Consider the following 23,295-nt stretch of genomic DNA (forward strand, 5'->3'; position numbering starts at 1 on the left):
TGATGAATGAACATAAAAGGCTTCCAGGGATGGAACTTACTCGTGAAGTTTGATTCAATTAAGTATTTATGAACCTGGTATAGCACTAAGTTCTAGATTCCCTTCTGGGCATATTTACGTATTCCTGATGCTCAGTCTCTGCCATTGGACCTGAGCTTTTAAAACTGAACCTAACAGATATCTTCCACTCACCGCCATCCCTCATGCATAAATGCAGCTAGTCTTGGTTCATATTAACTGTACCTTTCATTTCAAACTTAAAAAAATAAATGCATCCAAAGCCCTAGGGCGGTATAGAATTACACTCTGCTGGGATGTTTCCTGCTGCTCCTAAGCCTCCCTCGTGGGAGAGGAAGATCAGTAGTTGTCAGAAGATTCCAGATAAGAATTACTTCTTGATTTTATTTAAGCCAGACATTGAGTGTCATTTTGTGATAAGGGCAAGTGTCTATAAATAATTGAAATCTGGTCCTTTGTATCGTTATTGCTTTGTAACCAGATTTGTGATACAACCGGTCTTTGGATAACATTCTGAATTTGCTCTCAAAGTCATTCAGTATCTCCACAGGATGACAACTTTTATAAAATGCAGAATGTCCAAAAAAAGGCAGGTCTGCCTACTGCATGACACCGAGAACATTGCATTTGTCCTCTGTAGAACATCCGGAAAGAGGTTGAAGGTTGAAAGGAGAAAGCCACGGGAGTTTGTTAAGCCTGCCTAGCGCTGCTTGGCCCTGACACACATACTTGCTCTCGCTGGGCCTCACTCTTCTTAACTATAATGTGAGGCAGAGTGGCATGCTGCCTTGGGGCAAAAGTGTAGATCAAGAGTATTCCCAAGATCCTTTTCAAACTCTCCTTGTGGCCTAGAATCCTCGCGAATTGCCTTCTAGGCAGATGAGAGGACCCAAACCATTGGTCAGACATTGCCAGAAGGCTGGATGAAGATGCAAAAGGCAATGCCATTATTGCTGTTGGTTCACAAGGTGGGAAGAACTGATTTTGGGTTGGTGGCTCCATGACTGAGTGTAGGGGTCATTTCCGAGCCTATCTTACTATATTTAATTCAGCTGAGACCCACCTGCCTCCACCATCACCTCTCTGTGCCTGGTCCAGTGCCGGATAGCAGAGGGGTTACAAATACATAGTAGGGAAGACTTGCTTCTGCCCTCTCAGGGCTCAGAGGCCAGAGAAATAATTCCGCAGGCAGCTAGCTAGGCCCACTGCCATAGCGAGGGCCTCTGGGGGCTAATCCCGGAACACAGAGAGCACTGAAGGCCAAGACTCCTGTCCCCTTAAGGGCGTCTGTGGGGGCTCAGCCCACATGTCTCTATGAACCAGAGAGGCCAGCAGGCTCACTGGTGATAAATCCACACCTTTCAACTGCCGTGAAAGACATTTTAAGAAATGTTAACAACTTCATTAATTTTAAGGCCTCAAACTTGGGCAGAGAAATTTGACTGGAAAATTGCCGCCTGAAGGGATAGTTCTTCAGACAGTGAGAAGTAACCAAGTCTCAGCAAGCTGACATGGGTATTTGAGTGGTGGAGCCTGGTGCCTGCATTCTGGGGAGGAGGCGGGATGGGGGGTTCTGGAGGGGGGGACACAGGAGGGGGCAACGAGAGGGGGGTGGCAACAGCCTGCCCACAGGCATCGTGACGGACAGTGGCCGGCCGGCCCTGTCAGGCAGGCTGTCCAGTCCTGAATTGAGTGTGGCTTTCTTTTCACTGATGTTTTATGAGAAGGGAGAGGTGGAGAGAGGCTAACAAGATTTACTCACCCCCAGCCTGTAATTATCTGCTTGAGGAAAAAGTTTGACCTACCTTTTTGAAGTCTTCCCATATTTCTCCTAATTTACGTTGGGTCCTTTTATGTTGTGTAAAATATATTCTCGTCAGTGGCATTTGGTATCAGATTCCAGCTCTTTCTCGCTTCTTGTCTCGAAGGACAGCAGCCCGCTAATTTCACCATTGACAAGCAAAGAGCTACACATTCCTGCCCCAAGCCTTTGAAGGAGGTGGGGGCATCTAAAGAAAGACTTTTTTTCCTCCTTTTATCATCATCTCTCGTGCCTTAAGACTTATTTATAGGCTTGACTAGAGGACTGGGCTCTCACTACCCACCCAGATAAAAATCTGTTCCACCTGGTCACTCCAGGTGCTAAGAGATTGAGGCCACTGGGGGCTGTATTACCTTCAATTCTAGAGCTCCAGAAGCAGATGGCGTCCTGCCCACTTTAACTCATGTTTGCCCACTCTGGGTGTGGGAAGAATAAGATCAACATGTACAACGTACTATAACCAAAGGTTCTGCCCCAGATGAGGAGGAGAGAGAAAGTTCTTACTTATTGAAAAACAATGACGTTGATACTTTGCCAAACTCTTTCACACCTCTTTCTCACTGAAGCCTGTTATGAATTTTATATCCCATGTCTTATATCCCATTATTTTATATCCCATGTCCATAAGAATGTCAATTGAGGGCCAAAGAGTTTTATTAACATGCTCCTATTATGGAGCAGGACAGCAGTTACACAAGATTGAACCCAGACTGACTCCAAGTTAGAGTGCTATTTCTACCATAACACAGAGTTAATTCAAAGATGAAGTCTTCCCTCCATGGAGAGGGCTCTCATTTCCTAGACAACCTGGTGTTTGGACTGAGTGACCAGTCTGATACCCAAGATCTAGGTAGCTGTAGAACCGAGACTTGATGTCCCCAAACTGTGGCTATCCCAGGCAGACCAGTTAATTCATCTCTTCCCAAACGTGGACACTGTGGGCATTCTTGTGTTCCCTACCAGGGACTGTGGTCCCTGTTATGTTGAATTGTGCCCCCCCCAAAAAAAAGATATATTGAAGTCCTAACCTCTAGTAACTGTGCATATGACCTTATTTGGAAATAGCGTTTTTGTAGATATAATCAATTTGGGTCCATACTGCATTAGAGGAGGCCTTAATCTAATATAACTGGGTCCTTACGAGAAGCGAAAACAGAGACATAGACACAGACACACAGGATGAACACCATGTGATGATGGAGGCAGAGATTAGAGTCATGTATCTACAAGCCAAGGAATGCCAAGGATTGCCACCAACCACCAAAAGCTGGGAGAAGAGTATGGGACAGATCTCCCTTAACGCTGTTGGAGAGAGTATAGCCCTGACAATACTTTGATTTTGGGTTCCTGGCCTCTAGAACTGTGAGAGAATAAATGACTGTTATTTCAAACCACCCTGTTTATAGGACTTTGTTGTGACAGCCCTGAGAAAGTAATACAGTCCTTCATCCCTCCAGCCCCCCAGTGTCTACATCGTGGACTCCTGGCAAAGAAAGATTTCTCCTAACACCCAGCGTCAGGACACAAAAAGCCATTGTTGGACTTTAAATAAAAGTTCTATTAAAACTTTGTCTATTTTCAAGCCCATGGAGACCCATCCAATTTAAGGACTGGTGCTATTGGAAAGAGAGAAAAATTAGGCTTTTTAATTACTTTCCCTGCTGCCACTACCACCACCACCGGTGCTGTTAATGTATCAATTTCTTTGATTGAAAACACTGGGTAAATTAAACATATCTCTCTCTCAAGAAAAAAAAAATTAACCTACCACAGAATCAAAAATGGAAAACAAAAAAGCCCACAAGCCTCTTCTGGGATTTGCTTCGTAGCTCTGGCAGGAAGTCAGTTTGATCACATTTCTGAAATTACATTTTTAATGTGGCTGGACGTGATCAACTATTCTGCCCTCAAGGGCCTGGTGTCAGTGAAAAGAAGCTCTCAGTTCCCTCGTGGACCACTGTCATGGTTGAAAGCTTTCTTAACAATTCCTCTGCCCTGACAGGCTAGGCCCTTTTGTGTTCTCTTTCCACCCTGCTCCACTGAATTGGGAAGTCAAGTTCTCTCCTTGTCCATACTCTTGTATTTTAATCTACAACACGGTGAGCACAAGGCCTGTGGTTTCCTTCACCAAAAAGACTGAGCCCCAAGGGGTACAGCAGTTCTGGTGGTCATACGCCACCAAGAACAGGGTACGTCTGAGGACTGCTGACCTGCTAGGGGCCAGTGAACCCAATCCGTGAAAATTACATAAAAAGCAGATGGCTTAGGTGTTTCAAGAAAAGATTTATTTAAAATGCTCCACTTAATCATATCTGTTATCTTTAAAATGAAGACAGATAGTTTCATTCAATAAATATCAACAGTTTCTCTCTCCATTAGTGGCAGACTGAGTAAAGAGAAGCAGAAAGGAAACAGGTGGATTAAAAGATAGAAGAGTGATTGACCAAGTGACACAAAGGCAAGAAAAGCAAGTCAAAAGAGAACCATTTAAAACAGTTGTCACAGGGACGCCTGGGTGGTTCAATCCCTTAAGTGTCTAACTTTTGATTTTGGCTCAAGTCATAATCTCAAGGTCATGAGATTGAGCCCCACGCAGAGCTTGACATGGAGCTCAGCACAGAGCTCACTTAAGATGCTCCTTCTGTCCCTTACCCCCCCCCTTTCTCTAAAAAACAAACAAACAAAATAAAACAATTGTCACAGACATGGGGAAGGGCACTGACAAAAGGAAAAGAAAGAGACAGGTGAGGGAATGGAGACAGAGACGCACAGAGATAGAGACAAATGTAGAAAGGATCACTCAGGCCTGTCTGGTCTCCTGTCCCCATTGTCTTTCTTTTGCTAACATGGTCTCAGCAATCCTGCCTGAGCAGGTGGTTCCCTGATGCCCAGTCTAATCTTGACCTCCCCACTGAGGGTAGTTTCTGTATCCCTACCTGCCTGCATCATTTCCCCCTTTCTGTGTCTCTGACACCACAGAGAATGGGAGGATGGGTATAAACATTCTTTGAATACCAACTGCATGTCTGGTTCTGCTCTAGGCATAAAGACAAATAGGGCACACCCCCTTCCATTCAGAACTCTCAAGGAAGAGGCAGGCATGCCTGCTGTATGACAGGTGCAGAAACAGAGGCATGTTCAAAGCTCCCTGAAACATAGGAAAGGAGGGCCTAATAGGAAGCTAGGTGTTCTGAAGATGGGGACAGCTCAGTTGGGCCTCAAACCCCAAGACCAATGAGAAAAATATTAAAAAAAAAAGGGTAAGTCACTTTTATCTATTATCTATCTATCATCTATCTTCTATCTATCTATCATCTATCATACATTTACTCATCCAGTGAGTGTCTACAATTTGCCAAGCTCTTTGCCCCTACTCCTCATAGAGATTCTACCCTAGTTCACTTTATCATAGGTCTAAGATTGTCCCAAACATCGTCTGAAAGGCACTTCTTAAATGCTTGTTGTATGATTCTTTTGTATATGCGTGCAGTATCCCTGGGTCTGATGATCCATCAAACCTAATAGGAAGATTTGCTTGGGAAATAAGGCTTCTCAGTTTAGCAAAGATATAATATGTCTATTAGATTAGTAGAGCTTCTTTTTGGAAATCATACAGTAAGCATTCCCTCCCAGCAGCTGGTGACTGCATTAACCCCAAATTAGAACAGCCTGCAAGGTTGAAGACCTCATTCTGTCCCCATTTTCTCACCAAGGAAAGTTGTAAAATGTCTTTCTGCAGTACTTTATATTTCTGATGTCACACTTGTTAGTGTGACTTATCTTGGTTATGTGTGGCCCTGAATCATCACGATTCTGAGACTGTAAGCTCTTGGAGGTCAAGGAGTCCACATTTTGTTCCCTTTTGCATTTCCAGTGATTAAGCCAGTGTTTTGTACTCAATTGGGTTCTTGATAAATATACACTAGATGAAATAGCAGCATTTGCCAAAAAATCCAGGGGCAAAATAGGAGTTTACTCGGCTCTCTCAGTTCCCAACCCAGAACCCGTGAGGATCTCTGTTTTAGTAAAGGGTAGGGATGTTCTCACCAGCCCTCTTATTCCTAAAATCATATTGACTGGTTTCAGGAAAGATAGAGGTCTAAGGGGAAAGCAGGTTCTGGGTTGGACATACTTTGGTTTAGAATTAAAAGCTATGACATTAACTACTTTGGGCAGGCTTATTTTTTCTCTCCTCAATCTAAAAAAGCATATTCAGCAGATATGAGTGAACTGAGGAGTTTTTGTTTTGACAGCTTTGGGACGTCTGAGATATTGTATACAGAGCATTCCTAACCAGCCCAGAAAGACGTGTGTCCAAAACATATGCAGAAAAGTGACTGATCAAGAGTGAGAAAAATGAGAGGAAATCTTTTTAAAATGAAATGTTTTGTCAAGAGCAACCTCAGATGCAAAAATGTATGCCAGAGGAGACCTCAGATTAATAGAACTTTACCCAGTCCATTTGAGTAGATGCCTAGAATGATTTGGTTTGTTAGAATTTGTGAGCTGTCAGGGCCCACAGTAGTCTGGTCAAATAGCCTCATCTTAAGATGAGGAAACTAGGCCCAGAGAGGTCAGCAGTCTGCCCAGAGCTAGTGGCAAAGCTGAGATTCAAATCCAGGTCATCTGCTTTGAAGAGCCCACATCTAAGCCTCCATAGCAGATGCGTGGGTGATGGTTCGTACATTCTCAGTACTTGGGCTGCAAAGCATTTCCTCACGTGTCACTCCTGTCTATCGCTTTATCCATGTCATCACTTTAGGTCCTAGGTCTCCATCCATCCAGCAGGTTCATGATGTCCTACAGGTTGCATCAGTATAGGGTCGATACCATCCTGGTGTGGAAGGACCCACAGCCGGGGCCAGTCTTGTTACCTCACAATCACATGAAGAGTATCTTAAAAACAAGATCTGGGGTCCAGAGACAGTAGGACTAGATTTGGGTCTTCCGAATATTCACCTCCTTGTTGCCTATTTAAATGTCCTCTGTAACATCCAGGCAAGCCTTTTTCCAGCCTCTGTCTGAAAGCAAAGCACATAACGGTGGGGAAGAAGATCAAGTTGGGATCTGAGATGTGGAATTTGTTTCCAGCTCCGATTCCTGTGTGTTTCACTACCTTCAGCCAATAACCACTCCCTGGTTCTGTTTGTCATCTGGAAAATGGGAATGGTCATGATTCCTAACTGACAGCATCGCTGTAAGGACTGACTGTGAGGACAGAGTTCCACGTGCCAGAATGCAGGTGCTTCGCTAACACCTTCTGAAGAGGAGTGAGACCCGTTCCAGTGAGAGGCCGATAGCCTGCATTTTGGCGGCCTGGCTCTCCTTTGCTAGAAAGTTCTTCCTTAAAACTCTTTAAACCCCTCGTTTTGCCCTCTGGAACCTGAAAGCACTTTACGTTTAACCATGATACTATCCGTGCTGGGATTTAATCCTATGCAGCCCAGCTTCAGAATTCATACAACTACGCTAGAAGAAGCACTATGAGTTCCCCACCTGCCTGGAATAACCTTACTCCTTCCTCTGTTCTTAACACGTTCTCTAGCTTAAACCTGTACCATGTCCAAATCTTTTCGTTCTTCAAGATGCAGCCCTAAAATCGCCTCCTCTGTGAGCCTCTGGTCCTCTCAGGCGGAAAGTCTCTTGTTCTGTGTCATCATGGTGCCGCCATGTCTTCCAGCTGTGAGAATCAGGCGTGAGAAGTCCAACTCCTCACCCTGGACTGAGAGTCCCCGGAGGGCACAGAGTCCATGCCAGGGCAGCCTAGTATCGGTCTGTGTTTTGAGTTTGGTATCAGGGAGGAGCCCCATGATTGGTAACCTCCAACACCCAGCAGATCCTGGTCATTAGAGACAAGAAGAGTAAGTGGGGAGGATCATTTCACACGTTCTGGGCTTGAGAGCCCGCATGACCATCAGCCTCCTCTGGTTATCATGGGTGCCACGTTGCTCAGAGCTCTCCACCAACCTTCTGCTTTTAGGGATGATCCCGTTTGTGTGGACGTCATGCTGAGCAGTGGACAGACTACTCAGCTCTCACCGTGTTCTGTGGGGTCTGCTTCATTTGGTTAGAGTCTCCACGTTCTACATGAACACTTCTGGAGATCACAGGCGAAGAACTGGACTGGAAGTCCAATCTGGGTTCTGGTCTCAGCTCTCTTACTTGCCCAGACCCTGGGCTCTGCTACTTTGGCCAGGTCACATCATCCTCCTGAGGCTTGGTTTTCCCATCTGTAAAATGAGGGGGCTGGGCTGGTTAACTTCAGAATGCCTGGGATTTTAATTATTTTCAATTTTCTGTTCCGGGATGAAGAGCCGAGTCCCATTTCTTCCATCCACAACATTGCTTTGGCCAGAGATGAGAGAAATGAGAATTAAGCTTTCTGTGCCTGTCTCCCACCATCCTGGGCATGCTTGTACACACACCCTCTTTGAGCCTCTTTTGTGGCTGTGTTTATATAATTGATTGATTGAAGGAGACTTGGCCCTTCTTTGCTGCAGCTTGATTATAAGTGAACTAAACAGATGTCTTGAATTGGGTGATTGGTTCCCAGATGCATTCTAGGGAGTGAACTGGTGGGAAGGAAGTGAATGATTTCAGTTCTGGGGCCCCAAGACAAATGAGTAGTGGTTATGGGCGGGGAGGGGGGGCAGGCAGGGGCTAGGTTTGGTAGTCTTATGATGAAGTAAGTGACCAGATGTTGGTGGCAGCTGGAAGATTAATATCAAAGGTAACTAGTGGGCTAAGTGCCCCTTTAGGAGATAACGCAGCAAGGGGGAGGAGAAGCCCCTAATCATTCAAGCCTTGGCTGGAAGTCAGGACTCTTGGGGTTCTGCTGACCAGCTGCTAGAGCCAAGTTTGAGAGCTTGTTTTGGCCATCTGCCCAAAAAGGGAAATTGGTTTTAAAATGGTAGAGATGGAAGAGACCTGAGAATCATTTCATTCCACCATTTCATTTTTCGGATGAGGACACCGAGGCCTTGGGAGGTTAAATGATTTGCCTGAGGTCACAGCACAGAGCCAGTGTCTAGAACACAGCTCTTCTTACTCAAGGTCTAGTGTGACTTCACTTCCAAAGGAAAGTTAGATCAGTGGGTTGAAAAGTAAGGATTGAGTGAGGAGTTTCCACACGGCTAGACACAGTTCAAGCTTCCTGCCCTTGGTGCTGGACACGCACCTGTTCAGCTCCCTTTGCTCTGGCTGACCCCTGGGGCCACCTGCAGAGCAGCAGTGACGGCCAAATTTAATAATCAGTGTGTGCCACTCACTGTCATCCTGGGCACTTGCTATGCACATTGCAGTTAGTCCTCCTCACATGGCCCCTGCTTTCATCCCCATTTTACAGATGAAATAATTGAGGCAGAGGGAGTAGATAATTTGCCCCCCGTATGCAGCGAGTAAAGGGACAGAGCCAAGCCTTCACCTTGAGCAGCCCGATCCCATGCAGCATCTATGCGGCTAAGTATTCTCCAGACAGCCTGGCGCCTGCTGAGGTTTTGATATCAAACAGAACAAGGTAGAAAGATGCCTGTTCTAGTCAGTGTCTCCCTGGATCCTCCAAGGTTAACTCAGTCCAGCTCATTCCAAGGCTCCTGGTGATAAATCTGAGGCACAGCGTGACCAAGGTGGAAAGACATGCATGTATAGTCCCAGTCCTTCCTAATTAAGAAAGCGTGCCCACATTCATTCCCTTATTTGATCATCACTGCAGGTATTATTACGTTTATCAGCATCATTGTGATAAATCTCTCACGTTCATACATGAGGAAACCAAGACTCGGGTGGTTAAATGAATTGCCCAAAAGCATAAGGCTGATGAGCCCAGAGCTTGGAAATTTCCAAGAATTCTCTAGTGGTCTCCCTCTTTCACTCCTAGGCCCCTGCTTTTCCTCCCTTTGTTCTTATCATAGCTTCTGGCCTATGCACAGACCTACTCTCTGGCCCAGAGCTTCCAGCAACCATCAAAAAGCAACGTGTTGGCAGGAGAGTACATCTAGGATGGGAGAAGCCAGAAAGTCTTACTGGAAACAGTTTGAGCCTTCGAATCATTGGCAGATATTTGAAACCAAGCCATGTATGTTTTTGCTAGCTTATTCCAGAAAAACACAGTCTAAATTTTTGAGAATTTTCCTAATTGTTGAAGGTATTATTTTGGTTTTTTGTTAGAGCTGAGAACAATAATAATGGTTAGGAACCAGATTTTACTACCAACTTTGCAACCCACCCACTTTCATCCGTACTCACTCTGGACCTCTGTTTCTTCGTGTCAGATCGTCCCAAAGGTCCCTCATCACTCAGAGGGTCAATGATTGAGAAGTTCTGGAGAATTCCTTGAGAAAAGGAGGTGATTCCACCTTGTGCCTCAGGATTGGTGGCAGCCAAGGGACTTCCCTGGAGCTGGGTACAACCCTCAAGGACTGCCAGTGTTTTGAGAATGTTGGTTTCTGGAGCTCTGTATAACAAGCTGTGGCTTCAAACATGAAGCTCTGTTATATGACGTCTAAAGGCCACTCGTAAGACAGTTGTCACACGTGCATGATGCTTCACGTGGGTCTTTGTGAATACACAATCCAGGCTCATCGGGACTCCTCCGGCATCTATATACGCCACCCTTGAAGCAGTCTAGCCACGGCTTAAATGTGCCAGTAAGCCAAACCTGAGGAAGTGAGAGCTGGTGATTCAGTAAGTCTGACTTTCAGCCTGGCCCGAGCATGGTGCTGCCCGGAGAGGATGGCATTCAAAAAGGCCTCCACGCCCAGGAGAAGTGCCCTCCGCACTGTGTGGGAAGGACCCTCTGACCAGCTGCATGAGCCTGGGGTTGTCTTTTCCCTTGTCTGGCTGTTGGTTTTTTCACCTGTCCAGTGGGAGAAGAAGTTGACCTCAAATGTCATTTCAAGTTCTAATAGCCTTTAATTCTGTGAATATCACCTAGCGGTAGACATGCCAGCCTTCACATGGGACAACACAATACCAAGCAATGGTCATCTGCCATCAGGTAAAATGGCTCACGTAAATACTATTTCTGATAGTAAACAAGAAACGGTGCTCAGAAAGGACATGGCTGTGCAAATTCTGAATCAGCTAATGTGTGTTGGGAATTTCTCTATTCCCAGCACTTGCATCACTCCATTGAGTCCTTCTAGCAGTTCTGGGAAGTTAGTCTGATTACTGAGATGGCCAGTGCTCAGAGAGAGGGAGAGAGTGACTTGGAGTCAGATCTCAGGTCTTGTGCTCTATCCCCGAGAAACAATCCTGATGATATTAAGGTCAGTTAATGAATAAGACCTATGGGCATAGAAACATAGGAGAAGATTGTAGGGCTGGGTGGGACTGCAGAGACCACCATTCAACAAGTGAGGAATGTCAGGTCCAACATCAAGGCCATCTGCATCCTGGCACACAAATAGGAAAATAACCCCAAGACAAAATCACAGTCCTGTTGCCATATGTTAAACTAGCAGCCACCCTGATGGTTCTGTTTTCAGATGCAGATTCCATGGCTGGGTATCCAGTTGGGTAAACTCTCTCATGGGCCCCTGATGGCCCTAGAAACCTTGCCCATCCCACCCTCAGTTCCCTCAACTCTGACCCTAACCCCTAATGAAGAAACACAGCAGCTATTCCTGAAGATGCTAGGAAACATAGACGGGAACTTTGAGCCCTAGGCCTTACTACATGTGTAGCCTTGGCTTCCTGAGTCAACACACCCATGGCGGGTTAAGGCTTGGATCTTAGAAATATGACCTTTGACTCAGGCCTCACTCAGCGCACCCCAGTTCTGACTCCCTCAAGGGCAGCTTGATGCTCTGGCTCCTGTCCTGCCTCTAGCTTGGCCCCGCTTGTCTCACCACGTGTCCAGTTCCTGACCTGCCTCACTGCAGGTCTCGACCCTTCCTCTTGCGTGTGGCTCTGAATGAGGGCAGCTATTTCTGCTGCCTTTTTAGTTCACAGTTCCCTGTTCGTGCAACACTGACATCAAAGTCTCAGGGTCCCAGGAAAGAGGCAGGTCAGTGAAAGCCCACTCAGTCACTTCATATCTAACTCAGCTGTAACTTCGCTGCTCTAAGCCCAGGGTATTCATCTGTTAAGTGAGAGGAAGAACCCTGCCTACTTCATAGGGATCAAATAAGATAATGATGTAAGGGGCCTGACATACTGTGTCCGAACACAGTAAGCCCTCAGTAAATATTGTAAATTATGAAGATACTTGCCACAGGCTTCGTGGAGGTCCTCCCCTTAGGGCTCCTCTATAAACGTGTACCCAGTGCTGCCAGAGCCAAGAACGTACGTCTGACCCCAGGCTTGATTTCTGAAACACTCATGAGAAGAGAAAAAGGAAAGAAGGGTGAAGTATCATAGGATTGATAAACATGGCTTTCATCTCTTTTATATGACTCTACTTTTCACTCTGCAGTATTTGTTTCTAAACCTCATGGCGGGCTGACAGTGCAAGACATCAGCCAGTGGGTCCCTGTGGACCTGCCCTAGGACAGTGGCTCTTAAGGATGCTGGAAACCAGCCAGCCTTGGAAAGAAAATCTAAAAAACTAGAGGCTGCTGGTCCCCTCTCTTGAAATTAACTCGAAGTGACTGAGGAAACGAGTGGGAGGTCTGTGGGTTTCCAGAGTCAGAATCAACGAGGCACAAAAGGCCTTGACCCAAAGGAGTTTTTTGGAGCCTGAGGTGAGCCTGGGTCAGTCTACAAAGGAGGACTGTTGGATTTTCTAAGCCCACCCAAGAGAAGACCTGAATGGCCAAAGGACACCATGTCTCCCCATCACCTTTATGTGGTGTTGTAGATGGTACCTTTGATCTTTGGGCAAGGAGAGTAAACTTTCTGAGCCTCTATTTCCGCATCTGTAGAGAGAAGACATCATCTACTTTCCAGTGTTGTTCTGTAGATTAAATGTAGTCACATAGGAAGAACACCTCGCACAGTCTCTGGCAGACAGCTAGGGCTCAGTGAATTCATTTCCCACACCTTCCCTTGGGTGTGAACCTGCCTCTGTGGTTAGATGGCTTAAGGCTGAACCCTTCACTGAAACCCTGGATCCCTTCAAGTCCTGCCTGTAAAACAGACTCTGCAGGCTCTGTCCTACAAGGACTGGGTCAGAGGAGGCTTGAGGAGAAAGACGCAAGAAGCATTCTAGGTCTGCAACCTCAGAACAGGCCCAAGGAAAATGATCCTTAACCTGGTATTTTTAGAGATGATGAGTCCCAGGTGTTACCACTTGAAAGGCACTGGAGCTAGCGCAGGAGAAAAAAACCTATCTTGGTATTTTATGGGAAATTAAATTGGAATGTAGGAAAGCCCAATTCGGTTTCACCCACAATGAACAGTAATGTTAACTCCCTTTCTATTTAAAGTCAAAGAGTGTGGCTTTGACAGCTAAAGGGAGACTGCCTCGGAGCAAGAATTTCAAAATGAACCCGTTTGGTAATTGGAGCACGTGCCTAGCTTGTATCACGAGGCCGGGTTTGGTCCGAACACAGCCAGTTCTCCAACTGTTCAGAGTCAAAGATCCCAGGATAGATGATGCTTGATGCTGGGATTCTGTGGTCTGTTCGTCTGATATGCACCAGACAGTGTCTGACCTTGCATGCCACACCTCTGTCCCAAATAGAAATAGGATGATTTTAAACAAAGGAGAAAAATCAAGATTGAGGATGGGCCACAGACATGGAAGCTTTGGGAAAGTCACCAGTAGTTGTTGGTGTGGGATGGGGACAGCCAATACCTTTCTCTCTCATCTTTTGACTTGATCATTAGCTAATATGGATGGATCCTTTTGACCCTCTTCAGAAGGGCCAAGGTTAGTGGCACCACTTTTCATTATAAGGATAATTGTTGTGCTAGAAAGTACAAAACGTTGGATCATTTTTCTCCTTGCATTCTGCAATCAAAACCAGGTGGCTAGCAAGTAAGTCTTGAAGAGTAAGGCAGCCTACGATTCATGGACACCAGTTCATGGACACGGCAGCAGCTCAGCCCCCAAGGGAAGGTAGAAAGTCTTCAAAGCTGATAAAATTTATGTAGGCAGCAAGTGGCATGTCAACTCAAACAAGGCTAGCTCTGCGCATTTGAGCTTGCCATTATAAAGGTGAATCGTCTGCATTGTGAAAGGGCGAGTGGTATTAACCTTAGGACCAGAAAGATGGTGGCTCGTGGAGAGCAGCTGGTACATAAATCTCTATAGGCCGGGAAGCAGAAAGATACTTAATAGAAGTGTAATTGAGGGATTCACCGCCCCCCCCCACCTACCCACCTGAACTGAGTTTGGCTCGTGTCAATGGGAATTATTTTACTCCCACTCTGAGATAAGGGCTTAGCTGCCTATGTGTGTGACTAGGGGACCATCCGGTGATGGCCGGCTGCCTGCACTGGAATTGACCCCACTTCTCCTCAGTGGTCGGAAATTCTCAACACCTGGCTCCTCTTGGAGGTCAAGGTAGCAGTAGCCCCAGAAGCAGCTGTTAAATGGAAAATGGTCATTGGAAGCTAGCACCCGTTAGCACCACCACACAGACTGATTCATCACACGTGCGATAACCCTTCTGAGAACCAGGACTTAGGAATTTTAAAAAGTCAAATCAGGAAGGAGCTTTAGAGAACATCTAGCCTAGGTCTCATTTTGTAATTGAGGAACTTGAGGCCCAGAGAGGTCAAGTATCTTGTTCAAGGGAACCGGCACATCGGTGGCAGAGCTGGAGTTGGAACCCAGGCCTCACTGGGCATTTGTTTTCCCCATCACCTGGTCTAAACCCCTGTTTGCAGCTGAGGGCACCAAGTGCCACACGTGAGAAGAGACTGTCCAAGCCTGACACCACCCAAAGTCCCCATCTGCTAGTCTGGTAGTCTGTCCTTCACGTCACATTCTCCCTTTCTTCACATCCCCATGGCTGAGGGGAGACAATGAAGTAAACGGTAGGTTATAATTTGCACTTCGATACACATTTCACTTACCCATCAGTGAGCGTTGGGTGACTACTGGGTGCAAGGCATTTCGGCCACTTTGGGTAATGCACACTGAGGAAGGGGAAGGAGAAGGTGAGTGTATCTTAAAAGTAGGGCAAACATGAAATGGTTTAGACACAAGTTGCCTGGTCAAAGGTCGTAAAAAGTCCCAGGAAACAGCTTCTTGCTGCTTCCTCCCTCTCTCTCTCCCCTTCCCCAGGGCCCTTGCCCACCCCCTCCCCAAGAGAGAATGAGCCCGGACTAGCTGTCCTAGCCATGACCCTCTTGTGTGGAGGGGTCCAAAGGGTAGATGGTTGCCTGGCAGCCAGGCTGTGAGTAAGGCCTGAGTTCCCTTTGGCATTCTCTTGTCAGGTAGGGCAGAACCTGGCCAGGATTTTCCCCTGAGCATCTGCTGTAGATGGGCTCATGTATTCGGACACACATTATCCTACCAGCTCTCACAGCAATCCCTAGAGGTAGGTGTTTTCATCCCCAATGTACAGATGAGGAAATTTGAGGCCACACAGCCTGATTTTTTTGCCTGGAGTCAACCCAGACTTAGAGGCTGACCTATCCGGCTGCAAAGCCAGCATCCGGCCATGTGGCCTCCAGCTGTCTCCTGTCACCAGGCAACCTTACAGGATGCAGAACTTCTCCAGCTCCTGCCAGTTAGCTCTCTTTTCACCTGCCTTCCCTGAAGATACCCCCCTTAACCTGAATTATACAAGGAATTCCTTTTTTCTCTCTCAGTCCCCTTTTTAGCCATATGGAGCCGAGCCAGCTGTGAACCTGACCACTGGCCACCCGGCTAGCGTGAGGGTTGTGGATGAGATGAAGGCCGCCTTCCTGGAGTGGAGGGGTGGGGCTGGGGGGTCCCCTTGGGGAGACAGTTCGCCCCACTGACCACTGGCTGTCCTTGCAGGCCTGGAGTGCAGCTTCGATTTCCCCTGCGAGCTGGAGTACTCCCCGCCCCTTCACGACCTTGGCAACCAGAGCTGGTCCTGGCGCCGCGTCCCCTCTGAGGAGGCCTCCCAGATGGACCTGTTGGACGGGCCTGAGACAGAGCACTCCAAGGAGATGCCCCGAGGTAAGGGTAGATGCCGCCACAGAGTGTCCCGGCCGGGCCAGGATGGGGCTTGGATGTCCATTTCTGTTTGCAGGTTTGAGGTTCCCCTGGCTGTGCTCTCACCTGTTTCTTTTGAAACCTGCTTCTAATACCTGTGCCTTGCCTAGGGTGCAAGGATCAAGCTGGCACTTTACTCTCTAACCAAGAGAAGAAAATAGGATCTTATGACTCTCTTTCATGCAGATGTAGGAGAAAGTGCTGATCTGTCAGTGAATAAAGTTGCCAGGTAAAATACGAACACCCAGTTAAATTGGAGTTTCCAGTGAACAATAAGTGGTTTCGTGGTATAAGTATATCTCATGCAATCGTTGGGGGATACTTACACTTTAAAAGTTATTCTAATTTCTAATTATATTTAAAAATGCAAATGTAATTGAGGGTCCTGCCTTTTTACTTGCTAAGTCTGGCATTTCTAATTTGGAAGGTATAACTGGGTTAAATGTTAGTTTCAAAGCCATTAATGAATATTCAGGCTGCATTGTAGCTTTGCAAGGTGCTTCCGGTAGTCCTGAGCTATTAATAAGCATCTCTTTCTGAATTATTAGGGACTGGAGAAGATAGGACGGGATAAATTGTGGGTACTTGTTAAGTATTTGCTGAGTTTTTAGAGGGAGGTGGAGGCACTAAGCCCTAGTCCCGCCTTCAGGTCTCACTGTGGCTCATCTTAGAACTCCACCTTCCTTGGACCCAGAAAACTTGACTTATCCAGAATTAACAGCCTATGTTTCTGACTTGTAGGAAGAAATAACCACTAGCATGGTGTTGGACTTACCAAACATTCGGTGTCATACTTTTCATTTTGCAAAGCCCTTACACCTACACGGTCTCATTGGAATCCAGTGTTGTGAGAGAGGCAGGCCAGATGAGATGGCAGGGGCTCAGAGAGGGGATGTGACTTGCTAAAGATCACACAGCTTCTCCGTGCTGGTCCAGGTATGGATGTCGGCTGTGATGAGAGCTAGACAAGGACACTTTCTACCATATCGTGTTTCTGTCTTTGCAGCAAAAGTTACGGCAAGAGCCTACCCTGGGCCCAGGTCAGAGGCAATTATCTCAGACTCATGCTACTGTGACTCTAATGGGATCAGAGCTCAGTTAAGTTCTGGGGGAGGTTGGAGGTGGCACAGAAATAGCTGATGCCCTCAGGCTGCTATCGCGGCCTCAGACCCTGAACTGGGAGACGCTTTTCCTTCCTACATGCTCTCCCAGGCTGACCTTTTTTTCTGTTTTTATGACTCTTCTGAAATTGCTTGACCTTGATTTATATTCTAAGCTGCTTTCACCTGGATGCCGATGTCTGTTGCCCAGGGTGGGGGTCGTGGGGTTGTGTGTAAGTAAGTGGCTCTTAACCCTATAGCCCATCTGAATCTTCTGGAGAACTTATACAAAGTACTGCCTAGATCCCACAACCTGAGATTCTGATTCGAAGGATCTGAGGTGGAACCTGGTAACCTATTTATTTTAAAATTTTATCGTAAAATCTAGTGTGTGCAACAAAGTAAACGTGTGTGCATGGATTAACGATTACAGTGAAATCAACACTTGTGCTCTCAGCACCAAGCGTAAGAATTCGAATGTTGTCAGTCCATTTACAGCCTCTTCTGTTGCCTTCCTTGATCCAGAATCTCTCCCTTTCCTCAGAGGTAACCACTGTCCTATTTTGCGTTGATCGTTCATTTGCTTTTCCTTGTGGCCTTACCACTTCTGTATGGAGCCCCAAACAATGTATCAATTAGGTTTGTAACCTATTGCATAAATGAGATAATGTTGTTGTTTTGTGATTTGTCCATTTTGATGCATATAGCTGTGGTTCTCTGGATTTTCAATCACTGCATGAAAATACCACAATTTATCTCTCCTACTGTCCTTAGACACTTGGGTTGTTTCTGTGGTTTTGCTGTTACCAACAGCACTGCTGTAAGCATTTTTGCACAAGCCTCTTGCTGCAGGTGCCTGTCCAAGAGTTTCCCTAGTGCAGAGAGGAGGAGCGGGATCACTGGGTCATGGGGCACAGCTTCCATTTCGATAGATAGTGCCAACCTATTTTCCCAAGTGGTGGCACTAAGTCATACCCCCACTAGTGAGGTGTCAGCATTCCTCCCCAGGACGTTACCTCCTCACCCAGTCCCTGATATTGTCAGACTTGGTCATTTTTATCCAGCTGGTGGATGCAATCCAGTATTGCTTCGGAGCTTTAATTTCCATGTGACTCTTCTCTCCCTCCTTTTTGTTTTGTTTTGTTTTGTTTTGTTTTTGTTTGTTTGTTTGTAGAAGCTTCTCAGGTAGGCAGAGCTCGGTTTGTTATACTCTTGATGCAGACCTCCTTTCAGACTTACTCCTGTTCCCGCATCCCTAGGAATGCTCCAGAGCCTTATCCCCAGCCTCTAGAAGCGGTCCTGGCAGGACCTGCACTTTTGGTCCTTGTAGGTTTTTTATTTGATGACTATTGAATTGTGAGATCGGGGAAAGGGACAAGTAGCAGTTGTTCTCAGACTTTGTAGGAGTCGGACTGTATACATTTGAAAGTTGTTGCTTTTAAAATTTGTAAGCAATTTTTAGAAGAGCGCCAATAGATTGTGTATTGCCACTCTCTGACGTGTTTCTCCTCCTCAGTCTGCTATCTTGTGATCTCTGGCATCTGCATGTTACCTTGAGTACTAGGAGAAAAACAAAAGGAAGAAGAACAGGAGGGAATTAAAAAAATAAACACTCACTCCTCAGTATTTCTGAGGGTGGAAATAGATCTGCGCCTTTATGTTTTTATAAAGCTGGGTCCCAAGGGCCAATACCTGCACTGAATACAAACCTTTTCCCATTAGTTAAATCAGTCAGGATTGGAGTAGTCATGTTTTAGTGAGTACTGCCAGCTTCCATCTGTCTGAAAAACACTCTTCCTAGCATGGTAGCATGTCGCATCACTAAGAATGATGATGTGAACAGCCACGACAAAAGCCACCATAGATACCCCAGTCCACTCCATCAAGTTCTTTAATGAACCAACACATCCAGACACAACCTGAGGGAATCTCATCACTGTCAGAAACTGGCATTGATTTTCCCTGGGGTCTGATGGAGGGACCTATACTCATTGATATGTCTTAGAAATGAGGGACTAGCCTCCTAGCCTTTATAGGGACACTTCCGGAATATCACTTCCAGGTGCTCACAACTTCTGTAATGGGCTGCTCATTGCTTTTTGCTTCAGCTAATTATATACGTACCAGTTCTCCGAAGTAGAGCTGCTCCTCATGAGGCAGGCTGATGTATCTTAACGTTTCTTGACCGTCAGGGAAAGAGGCGGAGGTGAAGGGAGAGAAAGTGACATTCCCAATTTGCATAGCACCAAAGCAAGACCTACATCTCAGTCCTAACGGCCAACTCTCTGGAATCTCACTTTCTCTGCATTTTGGCAGAAAGGATGCTGGTGCTGGAGATAAGAAGGAGTAATGGGGGTGCCCTTTAGGGTAGTGTAGTCAACAGAGATTTCTTAAAACTCAACATTTATTGGTTGGGTGGTATTTAGACTCCATTGCAATATTTCTTGTTAGGGGATATAGAAAGACCAGAAAAAGACAGTGAGATAATACCAATCATAGATAATGAACTGTAAGAGTATAAATTCTGAATGATTTTAATTTATAGCCCCTGTAACTGAGAATAATAAGGAAGATACAATTCAGAGCAGCAGGATAATAAAAAGTGATGATCTTGATGGAACACAATATTATAAATTAATAAAATCTTGAGGAATCATCCGACTGAGGCATTCTATGACTTTTTAAGTAGAGCCAGGGGCATGTTTGACATCTACTACTTCCGGTCTTTTGGAATGTAGTCACGTTTTTCTTTTCCAGCAAGACAAGATCTTAGTCTCCGGCATGAACCCTAGCTTTCAAATGGAAAACACATTAGCAGCTTCACCCCCCCAAACCCCTTCATGACCCCTCAGTCATATGCATACCCAGGAAGCATGGGAGAAGAGTCAGCTGCGAGAGGCTTACCCCCTTCCTATATCAGCTTGGTTCTCTTCCAGAGAACTGATTCTCAGGTCTTTGTTTTGGTTCGGTTTTTGTCATTCTCTGACTGACTTATTGACTTAGCATTATACTCTCTAGCCATATGATTTTACTCATATGTGGAATTTAAGAAACAACACAAACAAGCAAAGGAAAATAAAAGAGAGAGAAACAAACCAAGAAACAGACTCTTGACTATAGAGAGCACACTGATGGTCACCGGAGGGGAGGTAGGTGGGGCGATGGGTTAAACAGGTGATGGGGATGAAGGAGGGCACTTGCTGTGATAAGCACGGGGTGTTGCATGACCTGTTGAATCACTATATTGTACACCTGTAGGCTAATGGAACACTATATGTTAACTATTCTGGCACACACACAAGAAGATGGCTGGTTTTCAGAAGGCTGAGAAGCATTGTCCTAGAGTTCTGGAATGGCTAATGATGCAGCCACAGGTAAAAAGGGCACTGTCATGCCAGCATGGGGCTATTCAGCCTTTTGGTCCGCTCCTGCTGTACTCCTGTGCATTAGTTTCTTGTAGCTGCTGTAACAAATAGACACAAGCTGGGTGGCTTAAAACAACATCAATGGATTTAACCCAGTTCCAGAAGGTAGCAGTCTGAAATCAAGGTGTGATCAGAGTTGGTACTTTCTGGAGACTGCAGGAGCATACATTCCTTGCCTGGTTGCCTAGGTTCTGGTGGCTGCTGGTATCTCAGTGCTCCTTTCCCCACCTCCAACTGCACATGGCACTCTCCTGAGTCTCAGATCTGTCTTCTGTAGAGACACATGTCACTGGATTTGGGGCCCACCTTAAATGCAGCATGATCTCATCTCAAGATCCTTAATTACATTTGCAAAGACCTCGTTTCCAAATAAGATCATTTTCACAAGTACCAAGGATTAGGACTCGGACATGTCTTTTGGGAACCTGATTCAACCTACTACACATTGATTTTTCTCTCCGCGTGTGTGGATTGGCACATGGATCCTGTGTGTGTCTCCCTGTATTTATGAGTTCCTAGACCCTTCTGGAAGTTAGGTTAGTGATTTCAGAGGAGCCCAGATTAATACCAGCATTTCTCCTCTTTTCCTTTAATTCCTTCCCCTGCCCTAGGGATTTGCAATGTCCTTAAAAGAGTCTCTGAACACTTCACAGATTGACTCCATCCCAGGAGTAGCGGGAACCTGGAAACTGGGCCACATTTTGAACTGCAGGCCCAACCTTGATGGGCAGTCTCTCTCGGCATACATTGCCCTTTGCACTTGTAGTCACTGGGGGCCACAGCTGGTGGACTGAGCTGGCTGTAAGTCTCATACTCTGCCCTTAACCCTTTGTGGTGTTGACAGGCAACTGGAGTGATGAAAGTCTGCCCGGCACTTCCTCCTTCACCCAGTGCAACTCATCGTTAGCCCATTTCTGCTCTCAGGCTTTATTGGCTGACCAAATGGGACCTCATAAATTAGCCTCTTCAGTGGTGGATCCCTACATGTGAGTGGGTTTACAGCTCTTTCCAGAGAGCAAGTCCCGTAGGTGAGGACAGGGAGGAGATGGCAGGACACGCTGTCAGTGAGATCAAGGTGGGAGGAGCTCTAGAGCTGGAGTAACATGGACAACACACCCTGGAAGCACCCTTCTGGTCCCCGGCTCGCATGGTCGCAGAGGCGAAATGTGCTAACATGTGCTTAAAGTCAGCTGCTTCCTGCGCACAGGGTTTAGTGGTCACCTGTAAGGCGATCTGGTTCATGGGGGAGTCAGTAATTGCTCACCTCACTTTGTATAAGCAGCCTTTAGCAAAGACCTCTGGCTCAGGGTGTTGATGCTGAGAGAGCAGTCAGGAGAGAAAGGCAAACTGGGAGAGAAGAAAAATATAATGGGAATGACAGATGCACACACACACACACACACACACACACACACACACACAGATCCTCTGCGACAGAACAACCTTTTTTTCTTTTCATTTGGTTCAAACAGGATGATCCGAATGGGGACTGTTTATGCAAAGTGTTCTTGGGCTCCAGTCCCCAAGAACTTCCTTCCTATGCTGCTTGTTCTGTCTACCATGAATTACTGTTCTAAGGCAACAGTCTCTAAACTTTATCATCAGTAAAATATTCCTGAACATGCACCCCTACTATGTATATATTCAACACATACGATATATTCAATATATTCAAGCTAGACAAGTCTAGCTCTTGTGGTCTCTCTGACTCATAAGTTTCAAAGACCATTTGGTCTCTTTTCTCAGATTCTACGTGGTTTAGAGAAGAAGAAAATCACTTTCTAGGCTGAGTGCTACTAACAATACAAACTCAACCCTCAAGAATCAGAAGTGATACCTTTCTCTATAGACTATGACAGACTTAAGGAACAGGGTCGCAATAAAATGTTTCCTACTGGCTTATCTAAAGAGCTATCTTGGTAGTGTTGTTTATGATGGTGAAAAACTGGAAATTATTTAAATACTCAAACAATAAGGAGTTAGTTAAATAAAATACAATACCCCTAAATATCATGCTGCCGTTCCATTGATGCTATGTAAAAATATTTAATGAGATGGGAAAGTATTCAAGGCCTATTATTAGAATTTTTAAAACCAGGTTGAACAATTTGTGTGATAGAACTTATTTTGCAAAAGAGAAAACAAGGTATATACATAAGGAGAAAAGTTTATATATATACCAGCATAGTGGTAGAAGTTATTTCTAGATGACTGAATTCTCAATGATTTATATTTTTTCTTTGTGCTTTGGTATTTTTCACATGAGTCCATTAACATGCATTGCTTTTATAGTAAGATAAAACNCTAGATGACTGAATTCTCAATGATTTATATTTTTTCTTTGTGCTTTGGTATTTTTCACATGAGTCCATTAACGTGCATTGCTTTTATAGTAAGATAAAACACATTATTATTTTTTTAATACGAGAGGATCAAAAATTCTCATTTGAGGCTGTGTTCTATCGAATTATTTTAGATTTTGGGGGGGAAGGAAGAAAACAGGTTAACTGTTCTCTGCCACAGCAACGCACTGCCAACTCTGGCAGGATGGACCAGTAGATGGACAGGCAGGTGGCTCTCCTGCCTGCCTGGGAGCCGTACATTCACATTGGCCCGCAAACCCAGAGCACCCCCACACCACCCTTTCTGCTTGACTTGTCCTTGAAGGGTGGGAAAGGGTAACTGGGGGCACCAAACGTGTATCAAGTTCAAGAACGTACTCAGTGACCGAGTGCAGTTTTGTAAGCAGGAGTGGTTTGCTCTGTTTCAATTGAATTCTTGCCCCTTCGGACATATCAGAAGGGTTCTGGATGGTCCTGCCCTTCATTTGAGCCAACTTCTCATCGTAGTAAG

General features: G+C 45.7%; 1 protein-coding gene across 1 annotated transcript in view; it reads left to right on the plus strand.

Moving 5' to 3' along the window:
* Nucleotides 1-23,295, plus strand: part of ALK (ALK receptor tyrosine kinase) — a 678,810-nt gene that overhangs the window by 190,418 nt on the left and 465,097 nt on the right. Inside the window, exon 3 of the mRNA XM_034659705.1 lies at nt 15,717-15,881. Coding sequence (XP_034515596.1) covers nt 15,717-15,881 — 165 coding nt within the window. The remainder of the gene's footprint in view (nt 1-15,716; nt 15,882-23,295) is intronic.

Source organism: Ailuropoda melanoleuca, chromosome 4, assembly GCF_002007445.2.
Source record: "Ailuropoda melanoleuca isolate Jingjing chromosome 4, ASM200744v2, whole genome shotgun sequence".
NCBI classification, from domain to species: domain Eukaryota; kingdom Metazoa; phylum Chordata; class Mammalia; order Carnivora; family Ursidae; genus Ailuropoda; species Ailuropoda melanoleuca.